Source organism: Anomaloglossus baeobatrachus, chromosome 2 (genome assembly GCF_048569485.1).
Source record: "Anomaloglossus baeobatrachus isolate aAnoBae1 chromosome 2, aAnoBae1.hap1, whole genome shotgun sequence".
In the NCBI taxonomy this organism is placed as follows: domain Eukaryota; kingdom Metazoa; phylum Chordata; class Amphibia; order Anura; family Aromobatidae; genus Anomaloglossus; species Anomaloglossus baeobatrachus.
In genome coordinates, this window is record NC_134354.1 from 5765655 (window position 1) to 5782077 (window position 16423).

At 55.6% G+C, this 16423-nt stretch overlaps 1 protein-coding gene across 1 annotated transcript in view; it reads left to right on the forward strand.

The window, feature by feature from the left end:
* The window catches only part of TRIM45 (tripartite motif containing 45), a 63467-nt gene extending 49418 nt beyond the window's left edge, over positions 1-14049 (forward strand). The window contains exons 2-6 of the mRNA XM_075334834.1: positions 5738-6474; positions 6566-6692; positions 11037-11151; positions 11233-11359; positions 11435-14049. Of these exons, the coding sequence (XP_075190949.1) occupies positions 5738-6474; positions 6566-6692; positions 11037-11151; positions 11233-11359; positions 11435-11580 (1252 nt within the window). The 3' untranslated portion in view covers positions 11581-14049. The remainder of the gene's footprint in view (positions 1-5737; positions 6475-6565; positions 6693-11036; positions 11152-11232; positions 11360-11434) is intronic.
* The last annotated feature ends 2374 nt before the right edge of the window (positions 14050-16423 follow it).

Below are 16423 nucleotides of genomic sequence, written 5' to 3' on the forward strand. Positions count from 1 at the left end.
ACAAGCCCTACACAATCCCTACCCGATCCCTACACAATCCCTACATGAGCCCTACACAATCCCTACCCGATCCCTACTCAATCCCTACACGAGCCCTACACAATCCCTACCTGATGCCTACATGATCCCTACCCGATCCTTACACAATCCCTACATGATTCCTACACGATCCCTACCCAATCTCTACACGATCCCTATATGATCCCTACACAATCCCTACACGATCCCTACCCGATCCCTACACAATCCCTACACGAGCCCTAGACAATCCCTACACAAGCCCTACACAATCCCTACCCGATCCCTACTCAATCCCTACACGAGCCCTACACAATCCCTACCCGATCCCTACTCAATCCCTACACGAGCCCTACACAATCCCTACCTGATGCCTACATGATCCCTACCCGATCCTTACACAATCCCTACATGATTACTACACGATCCCTACCCAATCTCTACACGATCCCTATATGATCCCTACACAATCCCTACACGATCCCTACCCGATCCCTACACAATCCCTACACGAGCCCTAGACAATCCCTACACGAGCCCTACACAATCCCTACCCGATCCCTACTCAATCCCTACACGATCCCTACACAATCCCTACACGATCCCTACCTGATGCCTACATGATCCCTACCCGATCCCTACCCAAATCCCACATGATCCCTTTACGATCCCTACAGTCTCTGCACAATCCCTACATGATCTCTACGCGATCTCTACAAGATCCCTACCCGATTCTTACATGTTCCTTACACAATTCTTACACAATCCCTACAAGATCTCTACATGAAGTCCTACACAATCCCTACATGATCCCTACCTACCCTGCCTCCTGTATGGCTGTGTTCTGGGGAATTCTGGGGTTATTATCAGCACTTGTAATTTTTAGGATTTCCCCGGTAATCCCCGCAGGGCGCCGCTCCCCTCCCATCACTCCCACATTTCTCAATCTTCTGGTTACTTTTCACTCGTTTCATTTCCTCTTTTTACATGAACGTTTACATCTCATACACATCATCGCTGCAGCGGCCAGGTCACACGGGGTGGTGGGATCCCCACCACAGGTCCAGAGTCTGGGGTCCCTCCACCTGCAGCGGCCAGGTCACACGGGGTGGTGGGATCCCCACCACAGGTCCAGAGTCTGGGGTCCCTCCACCTGCAGCGGCCAGGTCACACGGGGTGGTGGGATCCCCACCGCAGGTCCAGAGTCTGGGGTCCCTCCACCTGCAGCCGGCCAGGTAACACGGGGTGGTGGGATCCCCACCACAGGTCCAGAGTCTGGGGTCCCTCCACCTGCAGCCGGCCAGGTAACACGGGGTGGTGGGATCCCCATCACAGGTCCAGAGTCTGGGGTCCCTCCGCCTGCAGCGGCCGGGTAACACGGGGTGGTGGGATCCCCACAACAGGTCCAGAGTCTGGGGTCCCTCCACCTGCAGCCGGCCAGGTAACACGGGGTGGTGGGATCCCCACCACAGGTCCAGAGTCTGGGGTCCCTCCACCTGCAGCCGGCCAGGTAACACGGGGTGGTGGGATCCCCATCACAGGTCCAGAGTCTGGGGTCCCTCCGCCTGCAGCCATCGAGGTCCATCACCTCTCGCCTCCATCACCTCTCGCCTTCATCCCCTCTCACCTTCATCCCCTCTCACCTTCATCCCCTCTCACCTTCATCTCCTCCCACCTCCGTCCCCTTCCGCCTCCATCACCACCCACCTCCATCATTCTCTGGCACAGTCGCATCTCTGCATTATCAGACTAGTGACAGATTCAGGACTTGAGAGCTATTTTCAATTCTTTTTTTTTTTTTTAATCCAATCAATTTTTATTGTAGGAAGTTACATTACAAAAAGGAGAAATTCAGGTATCATTGGCAATAATACACAAAGAAAACAACGCTGTAACATGTGGTAGTGTCACCTTTGATTATGATTCACATTTCCGGTCACACCACCAATCATGTCTGATGCAAGTTGCAACTTTTTTAGGTTAATCAATACCCAATACGTATAGAATCAACCTACCAATTTACTCTTTAATCCTCAAAATGAGGGATCCAAACAACCAGAACCAGAGAGTAAGAAAGGAAGATAAGAAAAGGGAGGGGAGAGAGAGGTGGGGGGGAGGGGGAGAACCATGGATGGTTGCAAGGAAGCAACCAGGGAGGGGGAGGGGGGAGGGAGGGAATTGGATGGCGTTTTGGGGCAGCCCGAGCAGTAACAACAACAGAGATTTAAACACCTTGACTATTGACATGTGGTATGGGTGAACTCCCTGCGTAACACTCTCTTTCACCCTATTTGACCCATTTTTTTTTTATTATCAGACAGTTTGCCCTGGAAACAGATGCCTGACAGGGGATGCATATACAGAGTTTAACCACGTGTCCCAAATCTGAAGTATTTTGTTTTTGGCGCGGATGGAGTGGCCAGACAGAACTCGTATTGGCATTGGAGATTAATTCGGTTATATAGTTCAACTAATGTAGGCGTCTTTGGGGATTTCCAGTGCAAACTTATGCAATATCTGGCAGCTACTAGAATGTGAACTAATAAACCCCTGGATTCCCAAGAGAACTCCTCTATACCCACGTTTAGCACTGCCAGAGCCGGATTCGGATTAATAGGATTGCCTGTCAGCTCACCCATCAGGCCAAACACCTCCAACCAGAACGAGAAAACCTTGGGACAAGCCCACCAGCAGTGACCAAGAGTACCCCTTTGGAGGCAGCCCTTCCAACAATGTGGCGAATAATTTGGGAGGAACTGTGCTAAGTTGGCTGGGGACCGATACCATCGCAGGTGTACTTTTTTCAGTTGCTCCAGATGATTTATACACTTGGAATATTTTTGGATATTTGCTGATGCTGAGTGCCAGTTTGAAGGTGAGGTAGAGACACTCAACTCCACGTCCCATTTATTCATATAAGGAGATTTTTGCTCTTCGGGGGGGTTATTGAGCCATTTGTGTGTCGAGGAGATACCTTTTGGATTTAATTATCTTTTTAAATACCAAAGCTTTTGTTGTAGGTAACAGAGGATTCGACTTTGGAGGAAATTTAGAGGCCAGAAAATGACTAATTTGGATGTGTTTATTTTCAATTCTTGAGTCTCAATATTAAACATGTTTTCCTTTCCTTTGGCAGACGTAGGGTTAATGTCAGCTTTTCCTTACTAATTACCAGCTCAGGTGTTTCCAGTTGGGACCACTCCCAGTCCCTCTATATACCGTCTGCTACCAGCAGGGGGTGCTGGTTATACTCTGTGCCATTTGGATGCTGGTCCTGGAGGTGGAAGGAGCAGCTGTTACCCTCTGCTGACATTTCTGTGTTGGCTGCATTGGTGGTGCTGACTGCAGCAGTCTGTTGTAGTGTTTTCCCCGTCTGTCTTCCTTCCCTGGTGTGTTGTTTCAGTGCAGCGGTGGGGCTAGTGTTCCTCACCTGCCCACTCCCTAGCCAGGGACTATTGTAGGGTCTCTCACTGCTTCAGGTTCCTGCTTGGCAAGAGGTGATGAACCTGTACAGGGACTGGCTAGGAGAGCAGGGAACATCGGCAGGTGAGTGGAGGAGGTGCCCATCTTTCTTCTCCCTAGTCCTAGGGCCATCCATTGTTAATGTGTCCCCTGGTGTACCCCTTGTTTGTCCTGAGCAAAGAGAAGAAAAAAACCAGCTCACCCTTTCAGGAGATTAGAGTATCAGCCAAGAACGGTGCACGGACTTTTGGTAGTTAGACCTTACTACCACGAATTGCAGGGAGGAGGAGAAAATCCAGCATCCAGTTCCAGAAATTGAAAACATCAGATTTTATTCAAAATTTCATTAAAATCCCAATTTTAATGAAATTTTGAATAAAATCTGATGTTTTAAATTTCTGGAACTGGATGCTGGATTTTTTCCTCCTCCCTTGTTTGTCCTGGTATAACTCCTGTTGTGTGCTTTGGCTCATGCCGGACCATCCCAAATCCTTGACGTGACATAATTGAGTGCTATGGGGAGCCCATTATTCTGTATGGGGGGCTATGTGGGGCCCATTATACTGTATGGAGGGCTATGTGGGGCCCATTATACTGTATGGAGGGCTATGTGGGGCCCATTATACTGTATGGAGGGCTATGTGGAGCACATTATTCTGTATGGAGGGCTATGTGGGGCCCATTATTCTGTATGGAGGGCTATGTGGGGCCCATTATTCTGTATGGAGGGCTATGTGGAGCACATTATTCTGTATGGAGGGCTATGTGGGGCCCATTATTCTGTATGGAGGGCTATGTGGGGCACATTATTCTGTATGGAGGGCTATGTGTGGCACATTATTCTGTATGGAGGGCTATGTGGGGCCCATTATTCTGTATGGAGGGCTATGTGGGGACATTATTCTGTATGGAGGGCTATGTGGGGCCCATTATTCTGTATGGAGGGCTATGTGGGGCCCATTATTCTGTATGGAGGGCTATGTGGGGCCCATTATTCTGTATGGAGGGCTATGTGTGGCACATTATACTGTATGGAGGACTATGTGGGGCCATTATACTGTATGGAGGGCTATGTGGGGACATTATTCTGTATGGAGGGCTATGTGGGGCCCATTATTCTGTATGGAGGGCTATGTGGGGCCCATTATTCTGTATGGAGGGCTATGTGGGGCCCATTATTCTGTATGGAGGGCTATGTGGGGCCCATTATTCTGTATGGAGGGCTATGTGGGGCCCATTATTCTGTATGGAGGACTATGTTGGGCCCATTATTCTGTATGGAGGGCTATGTGGAGCACATTATTCTGTATGGAGGACTATGTGGGGCCCATTATTCTGTATGGAGGGCTATGTGGAGCACATTATTCTGTATGGAGGGCTATGTGTGGCACATTATACTGTATGGAGGACTATGTGGGGCCATTATACTGTATGGAGGGCTATGTGGGGACATTATTCTGTATGGAGGGCTATGTGGGGCCCATTATTCTGTATGGAGGGCTATGTGGGGCCCATTATTCTGTATGGAGGGCTATGTGGGGCCCATTATTCTGTATGGAGGGCTATGTGGGGCCCATTATTCTGTATGGAGGGCTATGTGGGGCCCATTATTCTGTATGGAGGGCTATGTGGGGCCCATTATTCTGTATGGAGGACTATGTTGGGCCCATTATTCTGTATGGAGGGCTATGTGGAGCACATTATTCTGTATGGAGGACTATGTGGGGCCCATTATTCTGTATGGAGGGCTATGTGGGGCACATTATTCTGTATGGAGGGCTATGTGGAGCACATTATTCTGTATGGAGGGCTATGTGGAGCACATTATTCTGTATGGAGGGCTATGTGGGGCCCATTATTCTGTATGGAGGGCTATGTGGGGCACATTATACTTAGGGCTGTGTTGGGGACACTGTGGGGGCATCATACTCAGTTGGGGTATCGTACCTTGCTGATGATAGTTTTAGTAGGGTCATTATACTGTGCGTCTGAAGGTTAGTATGTATGAATTCTCTGGGGGTATCATACTGAGTTTGGGGGGCACCTTTGTTGACCTCATACTATATGTGGCCATGAGAGGGGGTATATTAATGTGTGGGAGCACTAAGGGTCTTCACTAGAAGTAAGTCTGCTCTTCTCTGACCCCGCTGAATATTTTTTTGTTTTGTGGGGTGCACAATTAGGGCTTCTGTTCCATGATTTCTACGGACGCCCCTGCTGAGTTCTGTAGTAATAGATCTTTGTGTTTCTGGTGCAGGCGGCAGAAGCGGACGTCCGGTCACTCGGTGCTGCCCCTGCGGGACCTTCCCCCCGGCTCCTCGCTGTCTCCAGCTCCCGCCTGCAGCCTGCATCCTCTGGAGGAGCTGCGCCTGTTCTGCGAGTCCTGCGCTCTTCCCTCCTGTCGGGACTGCGCTCTGCTGCAGCACTCAGGACACGATATTCGTCCAGTCTCGGAGGTGGCAGGGAGGCATCGTGCGCAGCTGCAGGGGACTTTAGTGCAGTGTGGCCCTCAGCTGGAGGCCCTGGACGCTGCCCTCCATACTGTACAAGCCGCAGGAGAAGACTTAATGAGAAGTGCGGATCTGGCACGGAAGGAGGTGGAGGTCTTCACGGACGGGTATATACGCGCCATTCAGGAACACAAGGTCCGGCTTCTCCAGGACATAGACGAGGAAATGCGCCAAAAAGACCAAGCCTTGAGCCTGCAGCGAGCTCGGATACAGCAGCAGCTGACCGACCTCCAGACGGCCACCGCGTTCACCCGAGGCCTGCTGGAACAGGGACCTGACCTCCATGTAGTTCGTACTAAGGCCCTAGTAAGTGGTCGCTTGAAGGAGCTAAACCGCAGAGACCGCAGCCAAGTGGACCGAGTGGAGTCCAGCAAAATTGTATTCAGTGCCAAGGAGAAGGCCGGACTGTGCCAGGGGTACCAGGTATACGGCATGGTGCAGCGCGGAGGCGTGGACCCCGGCAGCTGCCAGCTCAGCGGACAAGGTGATCACTGCATGCACTTCCACATTCCCCACAGCGAAGTCCTCACATTTCTAACATCTCCTGATCTTCTGTCTTCCATGATTTCCCCCAGGTCTCCTGTCCGTCCAGCAGGGACAACTGTGCAGCTTCACCCTCACCTGCAACGCCAAATCCGGAGACCAGCAGGAACATAGAGGGGCCCAACCAAGAGTCACCATCCTGCACAGAGAATCGGGCAGGTCAGTCTCACCACCCACCCGTAGATGCCGGGCAGATGATGGGGTCTCCTGAGCGATGGGTTTGGCCTCCTCTTTCCAATTCAGATGGCATGGTAGGGTGATCGATCTGTGGGGCTGGGTTTGGTCTCTTCAGAGTCAATCCCTGGGCATTTAGTTGGGTTTTCTGTCCCCAGAATAAAAGCGGGATGATCGGGTGATGAGTTAGGAGCGTTGCCGGACGCTCGGTGCCCCTCCTAGCGTTGCCGGACGCTCGGTGCCCCTCCTAGCGTTGCCGGACGCTCGGTGCCCCTCCTAGCGTTGCCGGACGCTCGGTGCCCCTCCTAGCGTTGCCGGACGCTCGGTGCCCCTCCTAGCGTTGCCGGACGCTCGGTGCCCCTCCTAGCGTTGCCGGACGCTCGGTGCCCCTCCTAGCGTTGCCGGACGCTCGGTGCCCCTCCTAGCGTTGCCGGACGCTCGGTGCCCCTCCTAGCGTTGCCGGACGCTCGGTGCCCCTCCTAGCGTTGCCGGACGCTCGGTGCCCCTCCTAGCGTTGCCGGACGCTCGGTGCCCCTCCTAGCGTTGCCGGACGCTCGGTGCCCCTCCTAGCGTTGCCGGACGCTCGGTGCCCCTCCTAGCGTTGCCGGACGCTCGGTGCCCCTCCTAGCGTTGCCGGACGCTCGGTGCCCCTCCTAGCGTTGCCGGACGCTCGGTGCCCCTCCTAGCGTTGCCGGACGCTCGGTGCCCCTCCTAGCGTTGCCGGACGCTCGGTGCCCCCCCCTAGCGTTGCCGGAAGCTCAGTGCCCCCCCTAGCGTTGCTGGAAGCTCAGTGCCCCCTCCTAGCGTTGCCGGAAGCTCAATGCCCCCTCCTAGCGTTGCCGGACGCTCAGTGCCCCCCCTAGCGTTGCCGGAAGCTCAGTGCCCCCTCCTGGTGTTGCCGGAAGCTCAGTGCCCCCTCCTGGTGTTGCCGGAAGCTCAGTGCCCCCTCCTGGTGTTGCCGGAAGCTCAGTGCCCCCTCCTGGTGTTGCCGGAAGCTCAATGCCCCCTCCTAGTGTTGCCGGAAGCTCAATGCCCCCTCCTAGCATTGCCGGAAGCTCAGTGCCCCCTCCTAGCCTTGCCAGAAGCTCAGTGCCCCCTCCTAGCCTTGCCAGAAGCTCAGTGCCCCCTCCTAGCCTTGCCGGAAGCTCAGTGCCCCTCCTAGCGTTGCCGGAAGCTCAGTGCCCCTCCTAGCGTTGCCGGAAGCTCAGTGCCCCTCCTAGCGTTGCCGGAAGCTCAGTGCCCCTCCTAGCGTTGCTGGAAGCTCAGTGCCCCTCCTAGCATTGCCAGATGCTCAGTGCCCCTTCTAGCGTTGCCGGACGCTCAGTGCCCCCCTAGCATTGCCGGAAGCTCAGTGCCCCCCCTAGCATTGCCCGATGCTCGGTGCCCCTTGTTAGAGAACAGAACCCCTTTTGTTCAGTGGTGTCCATCTTGTCCTATGACTTGATGTCATGGTGATAAAGTAACACTGATGGACGGGAAGTTTCACATTTCTCTTCACGCCCCTGCAGTCTTATCAGGTCCACCATACCGGGCTGCGCTGGGCTGATTTCCTCAACATCTCAAAACATATTTTACTATTTGGAATTTGGAAGACAAAGAAGAGGGAATATCGCTTACACCCTCACACCGTTACCGGATGCTCGGCGCCCCTCACGCTGTTGCGCCAGGCGCCCCTCACGCTCTTGCACCTGGCGGTTCTCACGCTGTTGCGCTCGGCACCCCTCACGCTGTTGCTCTCGGCGCCCCTCACGCTGTTGCTCTCGGCGCCCCTCACGCTGTTGCTCTCGGCGCCCCTCACGCTGTTGCTCTCGGCGCCCCTCACGCTGTTGCTCTCGGCGCCCCTCACGCTGTTGCTCTCGGCGCCCCTCACGCTGTTGCTCTCGGCGCCCCTCACGCTGTTGCTCTCGGCGCCCCTCACGCTGTTGCTCTCGGCGCCCCTCACGCTGTTGCTCTCGGCGCCCCTCACGCTGTTGCTCTCGGCGGTCCTCACGCTGTTGCTCTCGGCGGTCCTCACGCTGTTGCTCTCGGCGGTCCTCACGCTGTTGCTCTCGGCGGTCCTCACGCTGTTGCTCTCGGCGGTCCTCACGCTGTTGCTCTCGGCGGTCCTCACGCTGTTGCTCTCGGCGGTCCTCACGCTGTTGCTCTCGGCGCCCCTCACGCTGTTGCTCTCGGCGCCCCTCACGCTGTTGCTCTCGGCGCCCCTCACGCTGTTGCTCTCGGCGCCCCTCACGCTGTTGCTCTCGGCGCCCCTCACGCTGTTGCTCTCGGCGCCCCTCACGCTGTTGCTCTCGGCGCCCCTCACGCTGTTGCTCTCGGCGCCCCTCACGCTGTTGCTCTCGGCGCCCCTCACGCTGTTGCTCTCGGCGGTCCTCACGCTGTTGCTCTCGGCGGTCCTCACGCTGTTGCTCTCGGCGGTCCTCACGCTGTTGCTCTCGGCGGTCCTCACGCTGTTGCTCTCGGCGCCCCTCACGCTGTTGCTCTCGGCGCCCCTCACGCTGTTGCTCTCGGCGGTCCTCACGCTGTTGCTCTCGGCGGTCCTCACGCTGTTGCTCTCGGCGGTCCTCACGCTGTTGCTCTCGGCGGTCCTCACGCTGTTGCTCTCGGCGGTCCTCACGCTGTTGCTCTCGGCGGTCCTCACGCTGTTGCTCTCGGCGGTCCTCACGCTGTTGCTCTCGGCGGTCCTCACGCTGTTGCTCTCGGCGCCCCTCACGCTGTTGCTCTCGGCGCCCCTCACGCTGTTGCTCTCGGCGCCCCTCACGCTGTTGCTCTCGGCGCCCCTCACGCTGTTGCTCTCGGCGCCCCTCACGCTGTTGCTCTCGGCGCCCCTCACGCTGTTGCTCTCGGCGCCCCTCACGCTGTTGCTCTCGGCGCCCCTCACGCTGTTGCTCTCGGCGCCCCTCACGCTGTTGCTCTCGGCGGTCCTCACGCTGTTGCTCTCGGCGGTCCTCACGCTGTTGCTCTCGGCGCCCCTCACGCTGTTGCTCTCGGCGCCCCTCACGCTGTTGCTCTCGGCGCCCCTCACGCTGTTGCTCTCGGCGCCCCTCACGCTGTTGCTCTCGGCGCCCCTCACGCTGTTGCTCTCGGCGCCCCTCACGCTGTTGCTCTCGGCGCCCCTCACGCTGTTGCTCTCGGCGCCCCTCACGCTGTTGCTCTCGGCGCCCCTCACGCTGTTGCTCTCGGCGCCCCTCACGCTGTTGCTCTCGGCGGTCCTCACGCTGTTGCTCTCGGCGCCCCTCACGCTGTTGCTCTCGGCGCCCCTCACGCTGTTGCTCTCGGCGCCCCTCACGCTGTTGCTCTCGGCGCCCCTCACGCTGTTGCTCTCGGCGCCCCTCACGCTGTTGCTCTCGGCGCCCCTCACGCTGTTGCTCTCGGCGCCCCTCACGCTGTTGCTCTCGGCGGTCCTCACGCTGTTGCTCTCGGCGGGCCTCACGCTGTTGCTCTCGGCGGTCCTCACGCTGTTGCTCTCGGCGGTCCTCACGCTGTTGCTCTCGGCGGTCCTCACGCTGTTGCTCTCGGCGGTCCTCACGCTGTTGCTCTCGGCGGTCCTCACGCTGTTGCTCTCGGCGGTCCTCACGCTGTTGCTCTCGGCGGTCCTCACGCTGTTGCTCTCGGCGGTCCTCACGCTGTTGCTCTCGGCGGTCCTCACGCTGTTGCTCTCGGCGGTCCTCACGCTGTTGCTCTCGGCGGTCCTCACGCTGTTGCTCTCGGCGGTCCTCACGCTGTTACGCTCGGCGGTATTCACTCTGTTATACTCGGCGCCCCTCATACTGTTACGCCTGGTGGTCCTCACACTGTTACCGGATGCTCGGCGCCCCTCACACTGTTACCGGATGCTCGGTGCTCCTCACACTGTTACCGGATGCTCGGCGCCCCTCACACTGTTACCGGATGCTCGGTGCTCCTCACACTGTTACCGGATGCTCGGCGCCCCTCACACTGTTACGCCTGGTGCCCCTCACACTGTTACCGGATGCTCGGAGCCCCTCACACTGTTACGCCTGGCGCCCCTCACACTGTTACCGGATGCTCGGCGCCCCTCACACTGTTACCGAATGCTCGGTGCTCCTCACACTGTTACCGGATGCTCGGCGCCCCTCACACTGTTACGCCTGGTGCCCCTCACACTGTTACCGGATGCTCGGAGCCCCTCACACTGTTACGCCCGGTGGTCCTCATACTGGTGCCCATGTTATGTCCCAGTCCCCATAGGTTGGGGGTCACACATGTTGTGTTCTGACCACTGATCCTCCTTCTGGCCAGCAGTAATGGCCGCTCATAGACCCTGGAGCCTGTGGTTTTCTTACTCTGGATGTATTTTGTGTCACACAGATCTGTGGAGGCCTCGGTCCAGGATAACCACGATGGAACATATCACATATCCTACACGCCACCACAGCCGGGACAGATCTCCATAAGTGTCGTCATAAAAGGTCGTCATGTCCAGGTCAGTGGTGGCGACACGCGGGGACGGTGCCAGCGTGTTATATTGGGGTCACGGTCCTGACATCCACATTCTTCTCCACAGGGCTCCCCCTTTACTGTGTCCGTGAGGGGATCACCGCGCCCGCACTGCGGCATCTATCACTGCTGCACGTTCTGCTCCAGCGGTGGCCAGAAGGATGCCCGCTGCGGCTGTGGGGGGACAATGGCAGGTACGTGCCAGGGACAATGCCCCGGAATAATGTCCGGCATACACCGTATCTTATGCACATGATCATCTCCTACAGGCGGCTTCCAGGGCTGTGGCCACGGCCACAAAGGTCATCCCGGGAAGTCTCACTGGTCGTGTTGTGGATCCACCACCGAGACATCAGACTGTGCCGGTGTGAAGGACTCGGCTCCCCGGAACCTGCTGCGGACTGTGGCACTGTGACGGCAGGAGACGCGTGTACCGGTGAAAGAAGACACGGCGGCGTCACAGAAAGAAGACACGGCGGCATCACAGAAAGAAGACACGGCGGCATCACAGAAAGAAGACACGGCGGCATCATAGGAAGAAGACACGGCGACGTCACTGGAGAACCATCACACAGAGTTACTGGAGGGACACATACTGCAACGTTACGTTACCGGAGGTATATCCCACAGTATTACCTGAGGAATATGCCTCGGTGTAACCAGAGATACAGTTGAAACCCTTAGTTATCCTCCGCTCTCCATAAAGACACCTCTGCAGATGTGTCTGTATAGAGAGCGGAGGGAAAAACCTGCAGGTGTGTCTGTATAGAGAGAGGAGGGAAAAACCTGCAGGTGTGTCTGTATAAAGAACGGAGGAAAAAACCTGCAAGTGTGTCTGTATAGAGAGCGGAGGGAAAAACCTGCAGATGTCTGTATAGAGAGCGGAGGGGAAAACCTTCAGATGTGTCTGTATAGAGAGCAGGGGGAAAACCTGCAGATGTGTCTGTATAGAGAGCGGAGGGAAAAACCTGTAGATGTGTCTGTATAGCGAGCGGAGGGAAAAACCTGCAGATGTGTCTGTATAGAGAGCGGAGGGAAAAACCTGCAGATGTGTCTGTATAGAGAGCGGAGGGGAAAACCTGCAGATGTGTCTGTATAGAGAGCGGAGGGAAAAATCTGCAGATGTGTCTGTATAGAGAGCGGAGGGAAAAACCTGCAGATGTGTCTGTATAGAGAGCGGAGGGAAAAACTTGCAGATGTGTCTGTATAGAGAGCGGAGGGAAAAACTTGCAGATGTGTCTGTATAGAGAGCGGAGGGAAAAACCTGCAGGTCTGTCTGTATAGAGAGCGGAGGAAAAAACCTGCAGGTGTGTCTGTATAGAGAGCAGAGGGAAAAACCTGCAGATGAGTCTGTATAGAGAGCAGAGGGAAAAACCTGCAGATGTGTCTGTATAGAGAGCGGAGGGAAAAACCTGCAGATGTGTCTGTATAGAGAGCGGAGGGAAAAACCTGCAGATGTGTCTGTATAGAGAGTGGAGGGAAAAACCTACAGATGTGTCTGTATAGAGAGCGGAGGAAAAAACCTGCAGCTGTGTCTGTATAGAGAGCGGAGGAAAAAACCTGCAGATGAGTCTGTATAGAGAGCGGAGGAAAAAACCTGCAGATGTGTCTGTATAGAGAGTGGAGGAAAAAACCTGCAGATGTGTCTGTATAGAGAGCGGAGGAAAAAACCTGCAGATGAGTCTGTATAGAGAGCGGAGGGAAAAACCTGCAGATGTGTCTGTATAGAGAGCGGAGGGAAAAACCTGCAGATGTGTCTGTATAGAGAGCGGAGGGAAAAACCTGCAGATGTGTCTGTATAGAGAGTGGAGGGAAATTTAAGGGTTAACACTGTATGTGAGGCTGAGTTCACATGTCCAGTAATCATTCATTAGAACAGATCCTGCAGAGATCTGTTGGCAAAATGATTTCTGCTGGATCAGTTTTTTAACATTGGAGTCTATGGAGAATGGATCTGGTAATGGATCGCTATTTATCTTCCATTTGAAACGGATCCTGTGAGAAGAAAAACAGCTGGATAATAGTGATCGATCAGGTAATGGATCCGTTCTCCAGAGACTCCAATGTTAAAAAGCTGATCCAGCAGAAATCAGTTGTTTACCAACGGACAAAAAAGTTGTGTTTGTGGAACATGTTTTTGCCATCGGATCGCTGCAGGATCCGTTCAAACAGACGATTGCAGGACGTATGATCTCTGCAGGATCCGTTCTAACGGACGATTGCAGGACATGTGATCTCTGCAGGATCCGTTCTAACGGATGATTGCAGGACGTGTGATCTCTGCAGGATCCGTTCTAACGGATGATTGCAGGACATGTGATCTCTGCAGGATCCGTTCTAACGGATGATTGCAGGACGTGTGATCTCTGCAGGATCCGTTTTAATGGACGATAGAACAGATCCTGCAGAGATCACATGTGCAATCAGATGATTACTGGATGTGTGATCTCTGCAGGATCTGTTCTAATTAACGATTGCAGGACATGTGATCTCTGCAGGATCCGTTCTAATGGACGATTGTAGGACATGTGATCTCTGCAGGATCCGTTCTAATGGACGATTGTAGGACATGTGATCTCTGCAGGATCCGTTCTAACGGATGATTGAAGGACGTGTGAACTCGGCCCTACCAGAGAAATTGATCGTTCCAGCCAACTTCCAACACTAGATTTTGTTTTAAGGCAAAACTGCTGAAAAGTGACATGACATCTACCAAACAAACAAGAGCTGACGATAATGGTGGCTTATTTGTGGGCTATTCAGCGATTACATAATCTCCTGAGCAGTCACGCCCCCGAGGAGCAGTCATGCCCCCGAGGAGCAGTCACGCCCCCGAGGAGCCACTGCTGGAAGCCACCTGGGAGATGAATAAAAATGCCTTATCCTTGCTATTTATGTCTTATGTTTTCGACTCCTCGGTCATCTCAAGTCCCCATACCAGAGGCGGAGCCAGGGATTCATTTGTGGTGTGGAGTTACTATGGTGATAAGACCCCCGAGCGGATACAATGTAGCCCCCTCCACAGTGTATCAGTGAGTGTAGGAAACACAAGGTTTTCTAATCTCTCCAAGTACGAGACCTCAGAAAGTGTCCAACGTCAGACTCATCGGGACTCAGCGCGGGTTTATTCAGACGGTTGAGTCTCAATAAAACTGCAAACCCGCGTCCAGAGCCGCCCTGCAATGTCTGAATATGCCCTCACTGCGGATGTGTCTTCAGCAGACGTCTGTACGGTCCTGAGCGAGCCCCTGAGGGACAGGCCCCATCACCGAGCCTTCACAGCTGCGCTCCTGTACGTGGCCTCGGACTCGTCTCCGGCTCTTTCCTTCTTTGTCAATCTTGAAAATGTAAAACAAGATGGAGCAACGAGGCGAGAGGTGAACGGGATTGTGACCAAACGTCTCAGACTCGTGATCCCACGTGCAGCATCAGTTTATGGATGGAGTAAACCACACCGGCAGTTCTGGGCAATCGGAGCTCATTGCTTCAGATAGGTGACCATGAAAACATCCTGTGACTATGGAGCCGCCCGGCCGGGTGTATTCATCCGAGAAAGGACGATGGGCGAGTGTGCTCGGCACTCAATTGAGCATACTCCAGTTCTCGCAGAGCTCAGTTGAGTATCACAGGTGCTTGGCGCTCCTTGGGCTTCATACCAGGGCAGAAGATCAAGGCCGGGCGGCCTCCTCAAGCTTCATACCGGAGCAGAGGATCACAGCCGGGCAACCTCCTTGGGCTTCATACCGGAGCAGAGGATCACAGCCGGGCATCCTCCTCGAGCTTCATACCAGGGCAGAAGATCACAGCCGGGCGGCCTCCTCAGGCTTCATACCAGGGCAGAAGATCACAGCCGGGCACCCTCCTCAAGCTTCATACCAGCGCAGAAGATCACAGCCGGGCAGCCTCCTCGAGCTTCATACCAGGGCAGAAGATCACAGCCGGGCAGCCTCCCCGAGCTTCATACCGGAGCAGAGGATCACAGCCGGGCGACCTCCTCGGGCTTCATACCAAAGCAGAGGATCACAGCCGGGCAGCCTCCTCGAGCTTCATACCAGGACAGAGGATCACAGCCGGGAGGTCTCCTCGAGCTTCATACCGGAGCAGAGGATCACAGCCGGGCGACCTCCTCGGGCTTCATACCAGGGCAGAAGATCACAGCCGGGCAGCCTCCTCGAGCTTCATACCAGGGCAGAAGATCACAGCCGGGAGGTCTCCTCGAGCTTCATACCGGAGCAGAGGATGACAGCTGGGCGACCTCCTCGGGCTTCATACCGGAGCAGAGGATCACAGCCGGGCAGCCTCCTCGAGCTTCATACCAGGGCAGAAGATCACAGCCGGGCGGCCTCCTCAGGCTTCATATCAGGGCAGAAGATCACAGCCGGGCACCCTCCTCGGGCTTCATACCAGGACAGAGGATCACAGCCGGGCAGCCTCCTCGAGCTTCATACCAGGGCAGAAGATCACAGCCGGGCAGCCTCCTCGGGCTTCATACCAGGACAGAGGATCACAGCCGGGCAGCCTCCTCGAGCTTCATACCAGGACAGAGGATCACAGCCGGGCAGCCTCCTCGGGCTTCATACCGGAGCAGAGGATCACAGCCGGGCAGCCTCCTCGAGCTTCATATCAGGACAGAGGATCACAGCCGGGCAGCCTCCTCAGGCTTCATACCAGGTCAGAAGATCACAGCCGGGCAGCCTCCTCGAGCTTCATACCAGGGCAGAAGATCACAGCCGGGCAGCCTCCTCGAGCTTCATACCAGGGCAGAAGATCATAGCCGGGCAGCCTCCTCGGGCTTCATACCGGAGCAGAGGATCACAGCCGGACGACCTCCTCGGGCTTCATACCAGGACAGAGGATCACAGCCGGGCAGCCTCCTCGAGCTTCATACCAGGACAGAGGATCACAGCCGGGCAGCCTCCTCAGGCTTCATACCAGGGCAGAAGATCACAGCCGGGCAGCCTCCTAGAGCTTCATACCAGGGCAGAAGATCACAGCCGGGCAGCCTCCTCGAGCCTCATACCAGGACAGAGGATCACAGCCGGGCAGCCTCCTCAGGCTTCATACCAGGGCAGAAGATCACAGCCGGGCAGCCTCCTCGAGCTTCATACCAGGGCAGAAGATCACAGCCGGGCGGCCTCCCCGAGCTTAATACCGGAGCAGAGGATCACAGCCGGGCGGCCTCCTCGGGCTTCATACCGGAGCAGAGGATCACAGCCGGGCAGCCTCCTCGAGCTTCATACCAGGGCAGAAGATCACAG